The 23,042-nt window shown below is 55.3% G+C and overlaps 1 protein-coding gene across 3 annotated transcripts in view; it reads right to left on the reverse strand.

Annotated features, from left to right (window-relative positions):
• The window catches only part of COL27A1 (collagen type XXVII alpha 1 chain), a 144,575-nt gene that overhangs the window by 36,966 nt on the left and 84,567 nt on the right, over positions 1-23,042 (reverse strand). For all 3 annotated transcript variants that reach the window (XM_059071692.2, XM_067040897.1, XM_067040898.1), the window contains exons 25-36: positions 19,982-20,035; positions 18,073-18,126; positions 17,798-17,851; positions 13,899-13,952; positions 8,350-8,403; positions 7,750-7,794; positions 7,616-7,660; positions 7,279-7,332; positions 6,110-6,163; positions 5,221-5,274; positions 3,987-4,040; positions 2,080-2,133 (exon numbers count right to left, since the gene is read on the reverse strand). In XM_059071692.2, the coding sequence (XP_058927675.1) occupies positions 2,080-2,133; positions 3,987-4,040; positions 5,221-5,274; positions 6,110-6,163; positions 7,279-7,332; positions 7,616-7,660; positions 7,750-7,794; positions 8,350-8,403; positions 13,899-13,952; positions 17,798-17,851; positions 18,073-18,126; positions 19,982-20,035 (630 nt within the window). The remainder of the gene's footprint in view (positions 1-2,079; positions 2,134-3,986; positions 4,041-5,220; positions 5,275-6,109; positions 6,164-7,278; positions 7,333-7,615; positions 7,661-7,749; positions 7,795-8,349; positions 8,404-13,898; positions 13,953-17,797; positions 17,852-18,072; positions 18,127-19,981; positions 20,036-23,042) is intronic.

Genomic DNA, 23,042 nt, shown 5'->3' on the forward strand with positions numbered 1-23,042 from the left:
ACAGGTGAGTCCATGGCAGAGCATGGGTGAGACCTTGGGTTCTGGTTCCTTCCAATTCCAAGGTTCTCTGCTCAGGGGACAACACCTTCCTCACGCCTGGATTCAAATCTTGCTGTCACCTCTCAATAGCTGGGTGACTTGGGCAAGTTTCCTCATTTGCAAAATAAGCACCAAAGGGTTACTATGGGGAGTGAAAGAGATAATCCATGTACATGATAGCTTAGCATAGCATCTAGTGCATGAGGGCCGGATAAACATTACTTATTACTAAGAATCACCAGCAGCTGGCTATCTCAAAAGACATAATCAGCATAAACTATAAAGTGCTGTGCATGTCCGAGAGGTTGTTTTCACCATGCAGCTGATGCTTGGACAAACAGCATAAAGGAAACAGATTCTCTCCTGGATTCACACAAGGACCTGGGAAGATGCTGTACATCTGCCGGACTACTCCGGCCCAAGGTCTAGGGTAGCACTGGCTTTGGAGGGAGTGAGAAGAAGCAGCCAGGACCGAGGAGCCATGACAAGTGAGCGGGAAAGACTGTGTGAGACACCCAAGTCTGGAAGCCCCCCTCCCATCCCACCTCAGCAAAGATTCCAAGGAGAAGAAAGGTGGCTGCCCAGAAGTGCAGGAGGTCCCTGCATTGTGCCTCGGTTTCCTCATCTGTCAAGTGGGCATGGTAATGAATCCAGCTCAGAGGATTACTGGGAGGATTAAATGGGTTAATTCATGTAAAGCTCTTAAGGCAGGTGATGCAAGCATGGTGAGTACACAAAGCATTTTAGCGAGAATTTTCGTCAGCACCATCACGATTCATGCAGACATTTGGCAAAGGGTGTGGAGAAGCCATCAAGTGCTCTGGGTCTCCGGAGCCAGACCCCGTTATACCCTGGGATAACTGGAGGTGAGAGAAGGTAGACAGATGGCAGACAGGGGGCACTCTCGACCTTGCAAGCAAAACACAGGCTGATGGGAAGCCAGCCAGGGGCTTGTCACAGAGGCATCCTGGGAGGTGGGGAAGCCCCGGACCCAGGGCAATCATGTGGGTGGAGGTCTGGGGATGGGGCAATAGAGGCTCAGATAAGAGGGGTGCTTATCTGAGGTCACATGGAGAGTCAATGGGTGACAAAGGGAATGCTGGGATGTGGCACTTGGGATCCTGAGCTGGGCAGCTGACAGGTCAGCCCTGGGGAAAACCCACCTAATGGTCCAGGACTAGGCCAGGGCTGGAGGCAGGGCTGGTAAGTCAGAGAATGAACCTGCCCAGGGGTTCAGGGGAGCCCTGGCGCCTCCTTAAGGCCCCAGCATCTGTGGTTGACAGATGAATCTATGGAATGTAGCAGGGTGGAGTCAGGCCCACATGTTTTGGTGCCAGTGAGCCCTGGGTTTGAATTTTGGATTTTCCACTCATAGCCCTAGACTGTAGATGAATGCACCTCGGCGTGAGCCTCAGTTTCTTCACCTTTAGAATGGGCACATGGTGCAGAGAGGTAGCCGAGGCTTGGGTCTTGCCTGTGCCAATTACTAGCAGTGTGTCCTTGGACCAGCGGTTTAACCTCTCTGAGTCTCAGTGTCCTCATCCAAAGACAGATTTTACCCCATAGCACTAATTGAGATGATACATACAAAGGGCTTGGCACAGTCCCTGATACATAGGTGACTTGTTCTCCGTAAATAGCGGCTATGGGTCATGGGTGGTGATTATTTTTCTCCTGATCTTTTAGGATGTTTGGAAGATAACAGATATCAAAGCTGCTGGCTCTGGGCCTGGCACAGAGCAGGGCTTCAGGTACCACTCTGAGCCAAGAGAAGCTGCAGTTTCAAGGAGAAGGGTGGCAGTGAGGAGTGGAAGGTGCGGCTGGTCCTGCCTGAGCAGGGTAGAGGGTGGGTGCTGGTCAGGGCTCACCCCCACCCATCCTGCTCTCCCTGGGAGCAGGAGGGCTGACCACAGAGCTTATGGGAACACGGTGCTTCTGGGGGAAAACTTAGGTCTTGGATGGGAGGACAGTGGGGGCAAAGGGAGAAGGCAGTTCCAGAACATTCTCTCCCCCCAGACTCTGCACCAGAAGGACGCTTACCTTCAGCCCGTCGGGCCCTGCAGGGCCACCGTCACCCTCGAGGCCTGGCTCTCCCTGGAAAGGGTAGTGGGGAAAGATGAGGAGACATTACTGGGGAGGGGGTCCCAGTGTGTTTTACTTCCTCCTCCTCCTTGGGACAAGACCCCAACCCCTGATCTCCAGGTAGTAGGAGCCTGGAACGCCCAGCACAGCCAGTAAACAGTGGAGCAGACCCCCAAGCCACAGCCTGTTCTGTGTGCAGGGTGGGCTAAGGAAGGGGCTGCACGAGTTAGAAGGTGCTGGTCCTGTGTCTAGGTGGGCTGGTTGGAATGGGGAGGTAGAGCAGCCTACTGGTTGAAAAGGTTTTGACGTCAGACAGATCTCGATGCCTCCACTGGGCTTCCCATTCACTGGTAGTCTGGCCACAAGCAAACTCCTTAGCCCTCATGGGTGCCTGTTTTCTCATCTGAAAATGGGGCTGATACACTTCCTTTAAGGGTTCCTATGAGACACAGTATAAGCATCCCACAAATAGTAGCCATTAGATATATTCTTCCTGGAATGTGGAGTGAGCCCTCCTGGAATGCCTTGGTGGAATCTCATTTCTCAGATGAGGAAAGTGAGGCCATCCCTCAGACTTTCTTGCCAGCAAGTTTGGGAATGACACCAAGACCCTGAATCCCATCTGACCTTCAGCCAGGTTCCCTGCTTGTCTTTCTAGCTCCAAAGATGCCCTTGGATGCCTCAGTTATCTAAATGGCTGTCAAGTTAAGTTTGTGTCTCTCTTTGCTTTTTCACAGCTGTTCAGCATCTGAGCTGGAAGGGGCCTCAGAAGTCATCAGATGCAGGAATGGCAAAGATGGGAAGACAGGTGTGTAGATTCCACCCCTCTTGTGCCCATGGCAGACATCACTAATCTATCGACTAGAATGTGGCTCCAGGAGGACAGGGCCTTCTGTTACTCACTGCTGTGAAGTGCCTGGCACACAGTGGGCATCAAGTGAGTGCACGTCTTTCTCTTTCCTAGTGAGCCCAGAAGAAGCCTCAGGATCCTTCTTAACGTGGCACTCCAAGAAACTACACTGCTCAATCTTCACTGACAGACAAGATTGCCATCTGAAGATTTCAAGCTCCATGCTCATCCTCTCTTGCCCTGTGGTCCTCTCCTCTCATTCTATGTCTTAACTCAATTTGAGGAGCCTCTTAACTTTGGGCAGGGAGTAACATGAGGCATTGGACAAAGGGAAAAATGAGAAGTTGGATCGGGGGCCTGGTGTCTCCTTGAGCCAAGCCCCCCACACTAACTCCCCCTCCCTCCTGGGCTGCACCTTCCCCATCCGAAAGATGCTAGAGGATGCCTGCTCTGTATCTCTCACAGCACCCTGGGGTCTCCATTTAGACAGGGATCTTATAAATCAGGCACAAAGCATAGACAGGTGGACACAGAGGCATCCCAAACCTTCGTAGAGGAAGCCAAATTCTGCAGGTTTCTTTTGGTAAAGGGGAAGATAACCTTTCAGATAACCTTCCATGGAACAGTTTTAAGGATGGTAACAGGTGTTTTTCAATAAAAGCACTTGGAGGTCAAATAAGTTTGGAGACTGTGGATTAACCCTCCCCAAACCCTAATTTCTTGGTTGCAGGCCTTCTCAGAGCCTTGAAAATGCTACTGCTAATGTGTAAGGGGGAACACCGAGCACGCAGAATCTCAAACATTTTGACCCCAGAATGCTCTTCTCTGAGGAGCGCCTCTGCATTGTGGCAATGCTGGCCCGCCAAGGGAGACTGGATGAGGCTGCTGAGATTCACAGTCTGTTTCTGCAGTTGAGGAAACTGAGGCTCAGGGAAGCTGAGTAAAGCCCTTCCCCCCTCCAGACAGCCAGGGAGGGGTGGGGCTTTCCAGGGAGAATGAATTTGCTTCGACTTACCCGCTGCCCAATGAGGCCCGGCTCCCCAGGGGTGCCCAGAGGCCCAAGGTCACCCTAGGAGAAGCCAAACACAAGTCCATGGGTTGGGGGGGGGGGGTAGAAGCAGCCCCAGTCCTCACCTTCTTGTTCTCACTGGTTCTGACGTGGGAGGAGTGGGGAGTGGAGCCGAGGAAGCACTTTCTCCCCAGGACCAGAGAGAAATTGTAAAATGCCAACCAGAGCCCCTGCTCCCAATAAGCCCTGGGCAGGTCAGGAACACGACCCCAGCATCACCACCACCATCACGGCTCAGCTCACACGTACATAGTGCTGTCCTAAGTGCCTTTTCATTGTACACATTTAATTGTCACAACAACCCTGCCAGGAGAGATATCTTCTCTTACAAAGGAAGAGACTGAGGGACCGCAGGTTAAGTAACCAGCCCAAGTTCATGAGGCTAGTAAGTGAGAGATTCAGGATCCAAACCTGGGTAGTTTGGCTCCAGGGAATATCGGATGCAGAGATGGCAACTCTGAGGCTGACCACCTTCTTTGCTCTCCCTCCCTGAGAACCTTGGAGAGAAACCCAAAGAAGGAAGAGGCCCTAAATGAACCGGAATAAATGTCACCCACCTCCTCCAAAAGACCCCAGAAGGGTCTCTCTCATGTGGGGATTTCCAAGCTACACTCTCTCCCTGCTGGTGTCTGAGGGCACAGCAAGGAGGCGGAGCTCCGAGCCCCCAGCCCCGCCGCGGCCAGAACCATCCCATGACTACCTGTTTTATATATGGGTTGGTTTCCTGCATTATTCAAGCAAAGGATTCTGGAACTAAGTCAAGACCGACAGTCCCAGGCCTCCGGGGCCTGCGTAGGGAGCAGGTCCTCTTCCAACAGCAGCGCGGGGAGGGGGCTCTCCCCAGAGCCCAGGGATCAATGGGCTCCTGTTTTCCTGCAGGTAATGAGGGGCACCAGTGCTGAAATGCAGATGGTATCACAGGAGGCCAGGAGGTATGGCCGTCCCAGCGTGGGGCAGGTGCCAGAGAAAACACTGCCAGACAGGGGGCAGGGATGGGGGCTCCGGCCTGGCTGGGCCATCCGCTGTGGCCATGGCCAGGCCCTGCTCCCCAGCCGGGAGCACAGAGAACCCATTATCCCGGGCACAAGAAAGGCCTGTTTCTCTTCCATGGAGACGATGGGCCCGCCAGCTGGGAGCTGGTTTCAACAAGCCATTTTCCTCTTCTTTCATCCCACCTTACCTTCATTCCAGCTTCCCCAGGAAGGCCTGGTTCTCCCACTGCACCTGGTGGCCCCTGCAAGATAATGCCATTGGTCCTTCCTAGAGCAAGGGCTGGCCCCTGGTTGTAAGGGAGGAGGTAACTGAGGCAGGCTCAGAGATGGCAAGGGACGTGTCCGAGGTCACTCAGCGTGAGAGACACAGAGCTGGGAGCAGGCTGCAGCCTTCTGGGAGCTTAGAGTTGGGACTAGGCAGATGGGTGCTGCTGAGCGTTGGGGCTGCCCAGAGACTGCTGGAGCCCCTCCCTCCCCACGAGTGTGGTTTACCCAGTAGGAGCCCATTGGCAAGCGTGCGGAGGAAAATTTCATGATTCATGTAACAACAGAGGAGGACGCCAACGGAGGCTGCGTTCAGGGCCGAGGGATTCCAGCCCTTCTCTCTGCAGCCGGGCCAGGATGACAAGGGCTCCTGAGTTATCACCATTGGCATGGCTGCAGCCCCTGCGTAAACCCTGGGGCTCAGTTTTCTCCTCTGGGTAAGGCACGGGTGTCTTGAGGCCCCTTCCAAGCTCCTTGCTGCATGACCTTAAGAGGACTGGTTCAAACCTCCGTGTCGGGGTGAAGTCCCAGCAGCGTCGGGGCAGGGGGCATTGCTGCTCTCCATGGTGCCGAAAAAGAGGTACTCCCAACCCCCGTGCCGGTCCTGGCACAGCTGCATCCCACCCGCTGCCCCTGGGATGGGGAGCCCAGCCCCTCACCCTCTGGCGTCATGGTGGATCTACCCTCTCTGCCAGGGCCTCTCCCCGTCAGTCTCTGCAGTACACAGGACAGGGACCCCGGAGGAGGAGGGCCGGGAGGGGCTGGTACCTCCCCAGCAGCACCACGGGACGAACAAGGGTCCTCCGCACTCACCTTGGGTCCCATCTCTCCCGGAGGGCCAATTGGCCCCTGGGGTCCCTGAGGGCCCTGGAAGATAGACAGACACACAGACAGTTGGGAGGAGCCAGCCTGGGCCCTCTTTGGGGTCTAGGGCTCCATAACGCAGTCTGGAGGGGCGGGTGAGGGAGAGAACCCGCGGAGCCCGGGACTCGGCAGCCCATGCCCTCGGCCACCCCTCGCTGAGCGCCTGGTGCCCGCAGCCCTCCCCGCGCCCCGTCCAGTGCACTCCCGCCAATCCGTCTGCCTCTTCTAGCCGGCTACCTAAGACCCAGGGCGGCCTCCCCTGCTCAGAAGGCTTCTGGCTTCCAGCCTTGCTCGCTCAGTTCTCTCTGCCTGCCATGCCCTTGCACCCACCCTTGGTCAGTCCATTGTTCAAAAGGGCGTCTCCCTCAGCTTCCAGATGTGGGGCTAGAGCGCGGCCTCCAGTCCTCCCCCTGCCCTGCCCAGATTCCTCCTCCTCCTCGGCCCCGAGACTGTGCTCTCCTCCCCGTCACTAGAAGCACCCTCCACAGCCTCCTCGCAGGGCTCCCAAACACACGGGATGTCCTCCCAAACCCACCCTTCCCGCGAGATCTTCTGCAAGGACCCTCTGTTTCAAACCTCTCAATAGCTCACTACTGCCTTTGGGACAAACATCAAACTCCGTCCGCAGCTCTGGGTGACTGGCCCCTGCGACCTCTTCCTGCCTTCCCTGAGGTCCAGCTCTCTCCACTCCGGGCACGCTGGGCTCCGCAGTGCCCAGTCAGCATGTTAGTTTATTCTCATGTTCCCCTCCCTCCTTCGGAGACCTGAAGGACTCCATTCCCTCCACTTTTCACTGTGCTAAGCACTCTATACACATTTTCTTATTTCATCCTCACAACAGGGTGTAAAGGTAGCAACAATTATTCCCATCTTACTGGCATGAAAACTGAGGCTGGAAGGCAAGGGAGCTTAGACTCAACCCAGAGCTCCTGACCTCCCCGGCCAGTGCTCTCTCCCTGAACTGAGGCCTGTCCCCTCGGGGCGGTAGAGCCCCAGCACTGTCCCTCTCCAACCCCTCTCCTTGTCTGACTGCAGGACCCACACCCCCCCGGGTGGGTGACCCAGCTGAGACCAGCCTGCCAGGGGCAAAGATGCAGAGAGAGGGAAAGGGCACTTACCGGTTCTCCTGGGAGGCCCTTGGTACCTGGGGGGCCGGAGGGACCCGGGATGCCCTGCAGGGACAAACAAAGGTGACCTTAGTCCCTCCATGGCCTTCTCTACCTTGCCTGTCCCCTGGGTCTCAGTCAAGCCATCGTAGCAAATGAGGGTCCAACCCCACCCTCCGCCCTGTGACGGATGGGAGACTGAGTTCCAGAGGGGAAGAGACATACTGGAGAGTCTTCAGGGCAGGAGTGGGCAACTAGAACCTTCGGGATTTCCACAGCAGGATGGGAACTTGGCTAAAGTGGCTATTCTCTCCCCACGGAGAGAATTTCATGAACCGGTGCTACTTACAGGAAAGCCTCGTGTGCCCAGGTGCCCTCGCTCGCCAGCCACGCCCTGGAAGCACATTTGGGGTTTGTTAGAAGCATGTACGACAACGCAGGGAGTGGGGAGGGAGAGGAGCTGGCAGACTTGGTCTGACATACCTGCTGCCCAGGCTGGCCTGGTCTGCCCTGTAGTCCTGCAGAGCCCTGCAGGAAGCAAAGCATGAGGATGGGAGAGGGTGCTGGGGAGGACCCTTCACGGAGGAGGGACACCCACTCCCACGGGAGATATAAGGAACCCATGGGGTCATGGCACCCACTCCCTCCCCAGTGTGCAGACAGGAGAACTCAGGGGAGTGGCTCGTCATGGTCGCCAGGGGCTCTGGGCCGAGAACCAAGGACCCCCGGGTCCTGAAGGGGTCAGAAGCAGCCTCGGCTCTCAGGGGCCCGGGAGGGGCTTGGGGGTCAGAGGCCATGCGTGATTCCTCCTCACTCTCTCTCAGTCTCGTGCTTTCTCTCTCTCATTCACGTGCTTTCTCTCTCTGTCTGACCGCTCATTCTCCCTTCCCTGCCCCCATGCTGGGGGCTTGCCAGCATCAGGAAGAGTGGCCGGATGAGCTCTCAGGAACGTGCCCTGCAGCCTCTCCGGGATGCCCTGCTGTCCCAAAGGGGTCTGTCACTGAGGAGGCTGTGAGCCTGGGTTCCTGGGTTCCTGACCCAGCGCGGGAGGTGAGAGGAAGGGTAGGCCACGGGGGTCGGTACCTTCAGACCCCTGGACCCCTGCTCCCCGGCTGGTCCATCTGGTCCTCGGGGTCCCTGGAATAGGAAAAAGAGACTAGCACAGTGGACAGTAGGGGTCTCCCTCGGGCTGGGAACCAGGAGGGGCGGGGCTGTCCAGAGCCCCGCACAAGCAGGGGCTCCCTCCACCTTGCACTTCCTGTGCACCCCCACCCTCAGGTGGGTCACCCAGTGCAGTGTGCCTGCTGAGATGGCTCTGTGCAGGGTGTAGCATGGGTGGACTTGGCTAGGGGCCCTACCATCCTGGAGTGGGGCTGGTGGTGCATTTAAACCCTGTCTAAAGAAACCCTGGGGCTCAGCCAGCCAACCCATTCCACGGATGCAGAAACTGAGGGCAGAGCCGAGAGACACGTGGCCAAGTCCCCACAGCCAGGTCTTCAGACTGCTGTCACCTGCTCTTCCCAGAGCACACATGGGGCAGGAGCAGTTTGTGGACCACAGCCCTTAGGGGAAACGGGCAGAGGACAGACGACCTGGAGAGGGTCTACACGTGACCAGATATGTGGAACAGCTCCCTCTCCAGCCAGATGTGCAGCTAATCTGGCCCAGCTCACATGAGGAGGGGGCAAGGACAGGGCAGCTGTTCCCTGGAGTTCTGGGTTCAGGTCTGACCTCTGAGACTGGATTCTTGGTCTTTTGAAAATTCAGAGCCCCCTGGGGCAGGCAGAATCCCCTCTTCCCCGCACTGCACAGATGGGAACACTGAGGCCCTGCAAGGGAAGTGATTCGTCCAAGGTCCCTTGGCACATTAGCAGCTGGTATTCCTTCCAGGGTTCCACCCACTGCCCCACGTGTCCCCTCCACGGGCCTCCCACAGAGACACAGATGGGATGGGGTCCCCTGGGGTCCACCATGGAGAACAGTGTGGTGTTTGTTCTGCAGGGGGCCAGAGAGGCCCTGTTGGGGAGACAAAGAGGATCCTGTGAAGGAGGCTGACCCGCCCCAGCCTGGGAGCGAGGGGACCAGGCACACAAGGGGGCCAGGGAAGCATCTGGGCATAGGGGATATGAGGGATGAGAAAAAGGAACATGGAGAAATCATTTAAATATTGAACAAGGAAATTTTCAATTAATAGTTGAACCAGAAAAAGTGACAATTCTTCTTATCAGCTGCTTCAACTCGACGCTGCAGCCTTAAATAGCACCACACTGATGAAATCACCCTGGGCCAGGAGACTACGGGCTGGGAGTCTATGTGCCCAGTGTCTCAGGCCCTGGCCCAGAATCTATCAGGGCTCCAGCACTAGGCACAGTGCTGCTCAGGAAATGCTGTGTCTCAGGGACAAGTGGCTGCTCCTTGCTGAGCCTCAGTTATCCCATCTCTGAAATGGGGATGAGAAATCTCCCCCTCGAGGCAGGAGGAGATAATGCACACAGGCAGCTCGGTACCGGTCATGTAGTAAGTGCTCAGAATACCTGGTTTCCTCCAGAGGGGGCTGCAGGCTCCCCAGGGGCAGGGCCACAGAGGAACAGCCTGGCAAACCTGGATTCATTCCCTTCCTCAGAATAAGCAGCTTATATGAGGCTCAGAATTTTCATGGGTTCAAGATGAGGTTTGATTAGAGGGTGTGGGTGCAAGTCCTGGTTTTGCTACCGACTTGCTGTGTGACCCCAGGAAAGCCCCTTCCTCTCTCTGGGCCTCAGTCTCAGATGGACACTGTCAGACCGCGTGTTAGACTTACCGCCCCTGACTCATGGACAGGGGCCTGGCGGAGACGGGCACAGGTTAGGATGTAGGGCATCCCAGGTCATGAGAGCCGGGACAGAAGCTGAGTTGATGGTGGATATCCGGGCCCTCCTGAGAGATGGCTTCTGGCCCCTGACCTCTGTCTCTACCTGAGGCATTAGCCTTCCTGGAAAGGAACAGCTCTGGGAGTGGAGCGGAGGCCCAGAGGTGTCAAGGGCTTGGCCTGAATCACACGGCACCCTGTTTCTCCTGGGAATCACAGCCTCGCTGGGAGAAAGGTTATGAGATCTATAATAATAGTAATAACATCAACAACAGCAGCAGCAGCAGTTAATAGTGAAAGCTATTTTCCTCATTTAACTAACAATGAAATAGCCTGTGGTTGCCCTGCTAGTATGTGGAGAAGCCAGAATTTGAATGCAAGTCAGCCAGAGGCCCATTTTTTTTCCACCACTACCTGTCACTATTTATCAGTGTGGGAGTGAGCTCCCTGTCGCAGGGGGTATGCAGGTCAGGGCCAGGACACGGTGTTAGAGGAGACAATATCTAAAATCCCTCTTACCTGGGAGACTCTGCTATCCCCCGGAGCACCAGAGAGCTCAGGTAGAAGCTGGGGCTGGCTGGGGGGGAAACGGGATTAACCTTTCCTCCCTGGAAGGAGGAGGAGGCAAAGGGGCCCCAGCCACTCTCCCTTCCCAGCTCCGCTGTGCAGGGAGAGGCACGAGGGCAGTGCACAGCCTAACCCTTGCTCTGGGTCACTCTGCAGCTTGTCCTCTGTCCTGTGGGTGCCTCAGTCCTGCCCCCTCCTTCCCCAAATGAACACGGGCCAGCCCACCCTCCTGGAGGCAGGTCTGGGTTTCTGTCAGAGCCACAGATCTGTTCTCTTGTAGCCACTGCAAAGATGTTTGCAGTCACAGCCAGGGCTGCCTCCCAGCCAGGCTGGGCGTCTGGCTTGGCTGCGAGGAGCCCCAGGGGACAGAAAATCTGGCCAATCGAGGCTCTTGTGAAAAAGGGATGGAAAGGGAGTGAACGTGTGCCCAGCACTTGCTACACACCGCTGCCCTTCCAGGTGCTTACCACTCGAGGTTCTGGCAAAGGGATTCTATCCCCACAGCCATCCAAAGAGGTCGGTTCTGTTGCTGACCCATCTTATAGAGGAAAAACCGGGGCCTCAGAGAAGGCGAATCAACTGCCCGAGGTCAGGGAGGAGGAGCTGGGATTCGAGGCCAGGTCTGCTGAGCTCTTAAGTCCCACTCACAGGAGCAGAGTTCAGTGTCAGGCCCTTGGATCACAGAATCCTCACGACTCCGTCAAAGTGGGTTTTGGAGGGAGATAGCGGAATCTCCCGGGTGAGAGGGCTTTTAGACATTGTCTTCTCCAACACCCTGCCCCAGCCTCTAATCTGCACACCCCCTGTGACAGGGAGCTCACTCCCACACTGATAAACAATGACAGGTAGTGGTGGAAAAAACTGGGCATTCGGCTGACTTGGGTTCAAAGTCTGGTTCCTTCCAACTTGCTCCTAATGTCATCCACCAAGCCTTACAGAGGTTAAGAAACTGGCCTGAGGTCCCAGAGCTGGTGACTGGGAAGGCTGAGACTTACTCCTATGCCTGTGTGACCCCAGAGCCCCCGCTCTTTGTGGCCCATGGACCCAGACCCTGGTCAACTGCTCTACCAAGAGCTGAGGGTCTGGGGCCCCATCCTGGCCCTGGCCTTGACCCCTTAGTGCTCATTCTTCCTAGGGCAGGGGGGTGGCGGCAGTGGGCTGGGCAGCAGGGCCCATCCCGCACATGGGCAGAAGAGCAGGCAGGGCCTTGCAGACCTCCAAGCTCATTTCCCACAGCACACTCGGGGAAACTGAGGCCTGGAGAGCAACAAGGCCTTGCTATGGTCCCAGGGCAAGCCAGGAGCTGCACAGGGGGCCTGCCCAGAATTGAGGTCTTTCACAGGCTCAGAGGGTGCCTCTCTAGTCCCCCCACCACCCCGCTCAGTGACCCCATCTGTGAAGTGGCCAAAGGTGGCCTGTCAGGCAGGGCACGCAGGGGGTGGGTCCCACAGGTTTTGCATTCCTGCCCAACCTAGCAGGGGCGGCGGTCATGTTCCTGAAGCTCCCCTTCCAGCCCCGGAGACTTTGATGTGGTTGGGAGCCTGGGTTTCCTCAAGCAGGAGATACATTCCTCAAGCCACCACCGGGAAGGGTGGTCCAACGGTTCTGAGGAGCTCAGTGAGTTGACGGAGGCCTGAGCCTCTGCATCTGGCAGGCTGTGCGGGGCAGGGCCTGGGCCAGCACAGCTCCGCCTCCAGCCAACCTGGCTTCCCGGGCAGGAGGGAACGTGCAGAGGGGCAGGGAGCATCCCGGCTGCCAAAGGGCCTCGGCTACTCACAGAGACCAGGACATGGCACTGGGAGGGGTCCTGCCAGGCCAGGGGAATGCCTCTAAGGCTCGCCTCTCCCAGGCAGACTGCTCAGAGCACCTCATTCAGGGAAAACTTTTAAACTACTTGAAATTCAGCCAAGAAGAGAATAAGCATCTCAGATCCCCTGGTAGGAGCTTAAATATCAGGCCTGGGCTGCCTGGTCCACTGTGCCATCTTGTTTCCTTCTCACAAGGCTGCCTGGCCTGGCACCTGGACACCCACTGGGGGCAGGAAACCACTCCATCTGCCCTCCTCGCCTTCAGTATGCGAAAGAGTCAGATTCGCTGGGTTCACGGCACAGTTCTGCCACTTTCTAGCTGTGCAACCTGAGGCAGGATACTTAACCTCTCTGTGCCTTAGTTTCCTTATCTGTAAGATGGGAATTAAGAACAGGGCTTCCCTGGTGGCGCAGTGGTTGGGGGTCCGCCTGCCGATGCAGGGGACGCGGGTTCGTGCCCCGGTCCGGGAAGATTCCACATGCCGTGGAGCGGCTGGGCCCGTGGGCCATGGCCGCTGGGCCTGCGCGTCCGGAGCCTGTGCTCCGCGGCGGGAGGGGCCGCGGCAGTGGGACGCCCGCGTACCGCAAAAAAAATAAAAAATAAAAAAATATGAGTAGCTGAGTCAATGTACGTGGTAGTGCCTGGCACAGAGTAAGTACTAGTGATTACCTCTAGCTACCGTGCTCAGGGCCAGCCCTGCATAAAACCCTCTATGGCTCCCCACTACCCTTGGAACACAGCCCACAGGCTTAGCTGTGCTGTTTGAGGCCCTGCTTGGCTTGACAGCTGCTCATTCTTGGTCTTATCCCTCTCTCCTGCCCCTCTGTTGAACCAGCGGGGAATCCCTAAACATGCTGCTCTTTCTTACCTTAGGGCTTTCCCTCTGCCTGGAACCTGGCATCAGCTCAAGCATCACCCTCTCCCTGAAGCCTTCCCTGGTACCCTGGTCAGGTGAGGTGCCTCCTCCAGGCTCCCAAGCTGCCTGTGTTTCCACCATCGATGTGCTAATGACCCTGTACTGTCTGTTTGACCTACTTGATTGAGCCATGAAGCCAGGCAAGGGTCCTGCCTGTCCTGTTCTCGTGGTATCTACAGAGCCTCCAACGGTGGCTGGCCCACAGCAGGTGCTAAATAAATTGTAGGTGAATGAATGCATGAGCAAACACATGAATGCTCAAAGCATCGGCACCATGGAGCCCCTCTGTTCCTGCTGGATGGCAAGGCGTGGTGCTCAGAAATGGGCTGGGAATGATGGGTGGGGGTGCCACACGGAGAGTCAGGCCTGGGAGGAGCCTGGTGCCGTGAAAGTCACAGATCTCAGGGCTGGGCGGAGGGCAAGGACCAAGAGGGGTCTCTCCAGCCGGTGGCCCCGCCAGTGTCCGCCCCCCCGGGGCTGGGCCGCACTTACCCGGCGTCCCTTTGCTCCCCTTATGCCCAGCGGGCCTCGAGATCCTGGAGGACCCTGTGGGGAGGAGAAAGAGTCTGTTGAAACCCCATTTTAGGGAGCAAGTACAACACCGAAGAGTAGGCCTGCAGCCTCAAACAGGCACTGTTCAGGAGCGGCCACTCCCGAGCCCAGCAGCTCCAGATGGAAGGACTTGGCCTAGTGGGAAGATCTGTCCCCCAGGAGAAGCAGCGGACATGCTGCCACCTTGAGCAGGAGTCAGCGCCTGGGAATCCGGCAGCAGGGAGAAGGCATCCTGGATGGATAAGCCACTTCCTTCTTTATCTCAAAATCAACAACCAGAAGCTATGAGGACATTCCTGACCCAAATCTCCTCCAACTCCCACCTCCCCTTTTCTCTCTCCATCAGCAAGGAGAATATGGCGTCCCAAGTTCTGTCCCCCACCCTGACCTTGAATATTACCTGGAAGCATCCAGAAGGCTCTGACCAGGGCAGAAAGAGCCAGGGAGGGTAACAGGGAGTCCTGAAGTGAGGGAGGGGGGCAGGAAGCATGTGTGGAGGGGGAGGGGAGGAGGGGGAGAGGCTGGGCGGAGAAGTTGGGGTTGGGGGAGGCAAAGAGAAGGGAGCAGGGCCTGGCCCAGGGAAGACAGCCGCCAGGGTTAGCCAGGGTTATCTCGGTTTGGTGAAGGAATGACAAGAGACAGGGAGGGAGGGAAAGAAAAAACAGGGCTGGTTTTGTTCTTTGAATTCCCAGCACCTGGCCCAGGGCGGGCCAATGACAGGGATTAAGGGAAGGACTGAAGAGGACAGAGGATAGGAAGGGAGAGAAAGAAGGTGAAGAGAGGAAGCGGCCCGCCTCGCTGCCTGGTTTCTCTCCCCAGGTTCCAGCCCCAGCTACACACGTCAAGCTGCGTCTTAGCCGCGTGGCTGGCCAAGGACCCCTCTAACAGCTGCAGGAGCCTCCCAGCTCCGTGGGATTCTCAGACTGGGCGTGCTCCTTTTACAAGAAAAGACGGCCTCATCCCCCAACTCCGAATACCAGGGAGAGGCCCAGCTCAGTTTGGGGCCTCAGGAAAAACTCCTCTTTCTGCTCCTATTTCTCTCTTCCCAGGGCCTCAGGGGGCACAGACCTTTCAACTGCTAAAGGGCTGATGTGAGGTGCTGGGTCCCAACCTGATCCCTTGTCAGCAGAGCAAGCAGGGTGTGGACCCGGGCTTGGCCCCCTAAAAAGACAGATCTGACTCTCGGGTGAGGGAGAACATGAAGACTGGGTGAGAATGGACCATTTTATAGAGGGATCTCAGACTGCAGAAGGCATGCAATGCGTCACTGGGAAATTTCAGGAGCCAAGTCTCAACTCAGAGGCAGTAGAGTAGAGTGCTTAAAAGAGCACACTGTTCCACCAGAGAACTTGGTTCAAACCCTGACTCTGCCACCTACTAATTCTGTGACCTTTGGCAAGTGACCTAAACTCTTTGGGCCTCAGTTTCATCATCTGTAAAATGGGTATAAAAAGAGTCCCTGACTCCTAGAGTTGCTAGGAAGATGAAATGACCTGGAAGGTCCCCAGTAAAGGGTTGCTGTCAGCTCTCTCAAAGGGAGAGGAGGTCAGAAACTGGTGGTCCCAGGACCTGACTGTTCCCTTCCAAATAATGGAGATAATAACCTTGGCTCACCTCCGTGGACTGTAGGAGAGCATGGATGTTAAAGTGATTGGAAAAGTGGAAAATGCCAATCAGACGTGAACGGTATCATCAGAAATGTCACTTTCATAGTAACAGTCTTACTAATAATAGTGGTAATTATCATATCTAACAAATAGTGATAGTAATTATTATTGTTACCATTCATTAAGCACTTAGTATATGCAGGCAGTTTGCTAAGCATTACGTCATGCACCGTATCATTTATTTCTCACAGCAATCTCATAATGAAGGTGGTATTATGCTGACTCAGATGGGGAAACTGAGGCTCAGAGATGCTATAAATGTTGCCAACAATCACACAGCTAGTAAAGGGGGAGCCAGAATTTGACTCACATGTGTCTGATTCTGAGGCTTTCTGGACCTCCATGCTATCCTGCTTCCCCAGTGGCACTGGGGGCAGCTGGCTGTCCGAAAGGAGCCCCAAGAGATCCAAGGGCCCAGCCCCACACTGCAACAGAGGAGGGTCAATGGCAACCTTGGGATCTGAAAACGGCAGCTCACCGTTTGATTTCACTAAGTTGGAGCCAAACCATTGAACAGATGGAAGCACTGAGGAAATGGAATGAGGAGGAGGTTGGACACGGGAGGAAGAAAGCCTAGAGGGAGGCTCAGGGAGGCTGAGATCCAGGGGCACAGCTAGAATTGGATGATAGACCCCTAGCATCCTTGTTCTCTGACTTCGGCCCTACTCTGGACACCTAGCACTGTCTGGCACATAGTAGGTGCTCAGTAAAAGTCTGTTAACGAGTGAGAGGACTAGACAGTGAGAATCTTAAGAGCAGGATCTATTTTGTATCATGTTTGCAACTCCAGGACTGAGCATGGGCACAGCACATGGCAGGCGCACAGAAAAGTTTGGGAACTGAGTTGGCCTTGCTTCCCTAAGTGGCTCAGAGAGGGCCTCCCTGGTGGAGCAGTGGTTAAGAATCCGCCTGCCAACGCAGTGGACAAGGGTTCGAGCCCTGGTCTGGGAAGATCTCACATGCCGCGGAGCAGCTTAGCCCATGCGCCACAACTCCTGAGCCTGTGCTCTAGAGTCCGTGAGCCACAACTACTGAGCCCACGTGCCACAACTACTGAAGTCCATGTGCCTAGGGCCTGTGCTCTGCAACAAGAGAAGCCACCGCAATGGGAAGCCCATGCACTGTGATGAAGAGTAGCCCCCGCTCGCTGCAACTAGAGAAAAGCCCTCGCACAGCAATGAAGACCCAACGCAGCCAAAAATAAATAAAATTAAAAAAAACAAAAAGTGGCTCAGAGAACTGGTGTGGGCGCACTTCCCTTGGGTTCAAACCATCGAAGGCTCCCGTTCCCTCCTTCCTCAGACCCCAGGGAGCCCCTCAGTCTAGCCTGTGAAGGCACCTGAACTCATCACCCTCCAGGCTTGCCCCAGGATCCTGCCTGTGCCGGTGCCCCCCCAACATACCCTTCCCACCTGCCTGAAGCCCACCCCCCCATCCCCTCACCCCTGAGTGGGCTCCCAGCCTTGAGCCTCAGCCTTGGCCGAAGTGAGTGCCCTGCCCCAATCCCCTCCACCCTCCACCAGCAGAGGTGGAGGGACCAGAAGCTCCATATGCTCAGGGTGAGATCCCCTGAATCTGGGTGCTCCTGGCCACACCCTCCCCCCAGCCCCCCGCCTCTCCCACCTCCCCGCCTTGGGATCCTCAGGAATATCCCTGGTGCCTCAGTCGTCATGAGAAGCCCAGGACCCCTGTATCCTTGGCCCTTCATTTCCCATTTCCTTCCCTGCTTTCTTCCCTGCATTCTCTTATTTACTGGCTTCTCTCTCCGCCACACCAGAATACGAGCTCCTAAAGGGCAGGGACAGCTTTCTGCCTTGTCGATGGCAGCTCCGGGAGTGGCACATGTGACACAGTATTGACACTGAGTGAATGAACAAAGCAATAGAGGTGCCAATGACCATGATACTCCCTTGCAATGACCATCCCTTTGTAATGAACATTAGCTGCCTGGTTTCGCTTCACCCATGCAATCACACTATCGTGACCATGATTATTTCATCTATTTTTCATATGAGCAAAATTTAGGTGCAGAGAAGTTCAATGATCTGCCCTGACAATACAGCCGGGGAGTCGGGGAGCTGGGATTCCCGGTCTGTCTGACTTTGAGAACTGGACTCCTCACCATGACTCGACAGTGGGTTTGAGCTCAGGGAACATGAGGGCTTTGCTTACCACAGGTCCAGGCTCTCCGGGGGTCCCAACGCCACCTGGAGTTCCAGGATGACCCTACCAAGAAAGAGATGTAAAAGAAGGAATCAGCTCTAGAAGGTGCCTCTTCCTCCTGCAGTATTGCCTGGGCCGCGGCTCAGCCCCAGCCCAGGGCCTCCTGGAAGGTAAAGGAGCCGGTCATCGTGAACGCCTTGGGTACGCGGACACAGGCAGAGGAGAGCAGAGCTGTCACCGCGGCTGTGACAGGAGAGGGCGAGGGCATGCAGACTTGCTCTTACCATCGACCCCTTGGGTCCGGGTGCGCCTGGGGGTCCCATCATGCCCCGGTCACCCTGTGATGGAGACAGCAATTCAGGGAGGTCACGGAAGTGGGGTGGCTCTATGGGGGGAGGGGGCAGAGGGCACTCCAGAGACTAGATAGGTGCAGGGACTTGTCCAAGGTCTATAGCCACGTCAGCCAGGGTCGTGACAGGGGGAGGGGGGGAGTCCTGGGATTTCCGTCAGCAGAAGCCAAGAACCCCAGCAAGTCCTAGGAGACCTCAGCATCCACTGCGGTGTGCCAACACGGTGGGCTTCCCTTGGGCAGGGATGGTCCAGATCAAGGATGTGCTAAACACGTCATCCCCTTTGATCCTGGCCCACGTTATGTGGTCCTCATTAGGCCTGGCATCCCCTGGGCTGGGCTTGCTAAGGCAGAGATGTCAATATAAGGCATTTCTTTTATTCTCCCCACCCTCTGCTCCAAGCCAGATGAGATGCTGGAGATCAGAGATGCAACTTAGTCTCTCTTGACCAATCCAGACAGATCGGGCAGAGATGGCAGGTGTAGCAGACAGCGTTATGGCCGGAAGGCAGTGGCTCTGGGTTTGGATCCTGGCTCTGTTTGTGTGAAGCCCTCTTCCTTGTATCCGCACAGCCAACAAACATTTCTTGAGCATCTACTATGTGCCTGGCATGATATGCTAGACCCTGAAGACACGATGGTGGGTAGAAACAGACAGACATTGCTCACACGGAGTGAGACAGAGTGTTACGAGGAGACTGACACAAGTCGCCAAAACAGATGCAAACTGGGGTAAGTGAAGTGAGGGAGTGGGTCTTGGTGCTAAGGTGTTTCACTAGGGGATTTGACCCCCCGAGTGCAGGGGTGTGGCGGGGAAGGCTTCCCTCAGAATGCTGAAGGATAACTGAGAGTCATCTAGGCAAAGATGGGGGATGGGAAGAGTGTACCTGGCCAAGGGAACAGCATGGGTAATGGTTTGCAGGTGAGGAGAGACATGGAACATTCGAGCAACAAAAGAAGGCCAGAGATGCCTTTGATATTGCACTGAAGTTATCAAAGATGTTACCACGGAGGCAACAGGGTGAAGGTTACACAGGACCTTTCTATGCTATTTTTTGCAACTTCCTGTGAATATAATTACTTCAAAAAATGTTAAATTTTTAAAAATAAGAGGAAAAAGAGAAGGAGGAGGAGGAGAAGGTGACCAGAAGGTCTGGGACACGGAGAATGATAAGAGGGAGGCACGGGATGAGCCGGGAACGCTAGGTGGGGCCAGATTAGGACCTCAGTCTTTCCATCTATCCAATGGGAATAATATCAACTCCCGTAGGTCGCCTTCCTGGGGAATCAGAAAAGCCTTCCCCTCAAGGGCCCATGGGAAATGGGAAGCCGCAGCTATGGGCTGGAAGCCAACATGGGGCAAAGTGTGGCCATGGAAACTGAATGTGGTTCAAATCCCAGCTCTGCCACTTCCTATCTGGGTCACCTTGAGCAAGTCACCTCCCCTATTGGAGCCTTGGTTATCTGATCTGTAAAACAAAGCTGCTGGCATTAACAAGGCAAGCTAAAGAACTGGGCTCCTTTTTCGAAAGATGACTCTTTGCCTCCTTCTGTTGCCAGCCCCATGCAGTGCCAGAGCGCAGCTGTGAGCGGCCCAGACCACGTAGACGGCTGTCACACAGACATCTAACTGTGTTTGAGGATGCTGGCAGGAGGGCACGGCGGAAGCCCCAGGGGATGCTGGGACACGGAACAATGGCTCTTTGAGGGTCTGGAAGGCCAGGGAAGCGAGGAGAGGCCAGGGAGGGAGGTCTGACACCCCCAGGGCAACTGGCCCCTTCACCTTTTAAAAATTTCAAAACACAAGCTCTGTTTGCTTAGATATTCCCGCCAACATGACTTACCTTTTCTCCCATGATTCCTGGCTCCCCGACCAGACCAATGAATCCCGGAAGTCCCTATAAGAAATGTGTATAAAAGCAAGAGAAAGAAGGAAGCAACGTGAATTCAGAGATGTGCTGAGTTTCAAAGGCAACTCGCCCACATCTCTCTTCCACTGGAGACGTCTCCCCCGGCGGGGCTGCCATCGAGGAGAGAGTTCCCTCTCTCTGGGCACTGTCCTGACTTCCTTCACTCCACCAGATGGTTCTGATTTTGGAGCCAAGCTGTAGGGCTGCTGCCAGCATCCCTGGGAGAGCCACACATTCTTCCCGCGCCAGAAGCTGGGAGGCAGCCACCTTTGGGGAGGGGGTGGGATAGGGGAGTTGGGGGGTGGGGCAGGGGAAGGTCCTCCAGCAGTGCTGGGAAGAGGCCTGCCTGTGAGAAATCTGTCCCCATCTTTCGGGGCTCTGGGGCCGTTTCAAAGAGAGAAACAAACCTGTTGGCGGGGATAGAAACACCCTAACAGCCCTTGCCAAAAAGACCTGATTGAAATCTGGGAAGTGAAGGCCTTTTTACTGTCTTGTGAAAGGCTTCCTCTCCTTTCTGAAAGAGCGCGCGCACACACACACACACACACACACACACACACACACACACTCGCACACTGTGGTTCCTGTTGCTCTTTTTAACTCCACTGGGTGATAACTGGCCTCTGTGTTCCAGAATTCTTCTAGGTGGCTGCACTGCCGCCAGGAACAGGTGAAGGGCTTAGTTAGAGGTGTAACCCAGGAAGGCAGGCAATTCCCAGCCCAGACCCCACTCTCTTCTCTGCTAAGGAAAATTCCAGCAGACGGGGGTCTGGTGTGGTTCAGGGGTGCAAAAGTGGCTTTGGAAGAGCCCAGGTTTGTAGCCAAGAGTTTCTGGGAGAACTCAGGAAGACTGAGGGATGAGTGGATTTGCCCAATAAAACCTGCTCCCTGTCCCCACACTGTATCCAGAAAGAAATGAGACCTTGAACCTGATCAGAAACAGATCCGAAGTTGTACACTCAGGCAGTGAAGCTGGCCCACCTGCCAGGCAACTAGAGTGAAGAAAAAGCATCCAGTTCCAAAGGGTCAGCTCTGCGGGGCTCAGAGACAGTTTTAAAGTGGCAGCTCAGACCAGGACTGTGTGTGTCTCGTGGCTGCAGCCTAGGATTCAACTCTGATCTGTGTGGCTCCAAAGCCCGTGCACCTGTCAGTTACTCCGACACGTGTGGGGCCATGAGCAGGGCACAGATCCGCCCGGCACTCCAACACCGTCACCATACGTGGGGGCCTAGTTCCCTGAGTTCACAGTCCCTTCAGGGTTGAAGTATGAGGTGAGAGGGGTGAGGTTCAAGGTATGAGATCATGGATAATAAGTTACAGAAAATAACCAAGTATCCCTCCCTTCCTATTCTAATTTATTTTAAAAGGGCACGGGGTTAAGACAGAGGCCTGAGCGCCCCACAAGGGAGCCGTCAAACATTTAGAGGATGCTGAGTAAAGGGAATAAAAACTACTCTGTTAAGAAGCCCCTGCCCAACTGGCCCAGAGAAACAAATTTCGTAGCTTCTTTAAATTTATGAGTTGTTGGGTCCTGGAAGGCAGGCAGGTCATAAACTTCATTGAAGAAGCCAAATGGGATCCTAATGAGTAAGGGCCATACAGCCCATTCCCCGCCCCCATCCCAGGACACGCTGTCCCCACTGGGGCACTGTCCCGGAACATCCTGGCACCCTGTCCCGTGGGTGGAACTGAGGCTGGTCCAGGGAAGCTCCCCCCCCCCCGAGGCCCAGGGCTTCCACCTGGCGGGGCTGGTGGAGAAGCAGCTCTGACAGCTGTGGGCACAGTTGGCTCTTCTCAGCTGGCAAGAGGGCATGTGCGGGGAGGTAACATTGTCACCTGCAGTGGGCACGGCACAGACGGGATCTGAGTCCCCGGTCTCGGGGAGGAGGCTGGCCTGGTCCTTATGCAGTCTACAGATAAAGACCTGTTGTCAACGATGGGGGTTTTTCTCCCTCCCTCCCCTGCTCTCCTATGACTCTCTCCTGGGTGCTGGGGATGCAATTGGGAACAAGACAGTCGTGGGTCCTCTGCTGGACTAGACATCTCAGGGTTAGGTGTTTAGAGGCCTGGTTTCCCCCTGGACAGAGCTTCTTAAAGGCAACGCTCATGCCTCGTCATTATCTTTGTGCACCCAGCACCTGGGACAGGGCCCGGCAGGCTGGCTGCACTCTCACTAGCTGTTGGAAAACTGCAAGAGCTCAGGTCAAGGGTTTTCTAGACTCTTCGGGGCAGGTCACGGGAATCCAGCAGGCCTGAGTGTCCACTTGGGATCTGACGGTTATGTTACCGCCTGGGAGATCTCGGGCAAATTACTTAACTTCAAGCCCATTCTCCTCCATGAATCCCAGCCTGCCAACATGGACCAGGATCCAGGGGTTCTTCACCTAGCGTCCCTGTAAGGCTCCATGGATGGATTTCGGGAGGCGGGGGGCGGGGGTGGTCCATAAACTTGAATGGGAAAAATTACAACTTTTATCTTCACCAACCTAGTTGAAATTTAGCAAATATGAGTGTAAGCAACTGTAATGGTCACAGATATTTACATGTCACATTACCGTCACTGCTGCAGAGAGTTCAAAATGTATCAATAAGGCTTGTCACCACTTCAAAACTGAGGTCATGACTGGACCCGCCGTTAGATCTCGTTATTTAATGCAAGAATAAAGAAACAGATCTTTGAGGAGATCACATTTTAACGCACTGTCATATTTGTATTTCAATATCATTGGTTTCCTTTGTAGTCCTTTGTTTTGTATTTTATGCATTTAAAAGTTCTCTATGGCCTTCACCAGCCTGCCAACGGGGTCCAAGGCACAAAAAACGTTAGGACCCCAGGATAGAGTGATTTCTAAGGACCCTTCGTGTCCTGCCATCTTAGGATTCCGAGTATCTATTTCCCGAGGGCCCTACCATGAGCGTAACTATGAAATTAAATTTGCTGAACGTATTGCCTGTTTTTTTCCAATAAGGAAATACATCCAGGCCACGGCCGCCC

Source organism: Kogia breviceps, chromosome 8 (genome assembly GCF_026419965.1).
Source record: "Kogia breviceps isolate mKogBre1 chromosome 8, mKogBre1 haplotype 1, whole genome shotgun sequence".
Taxonomy (NCBI): Eukaryota; Metazoa; Chordata; class Mammalia; order Artiodactyla; family Physeteridae; genus Kogia; species Kogia breviceps.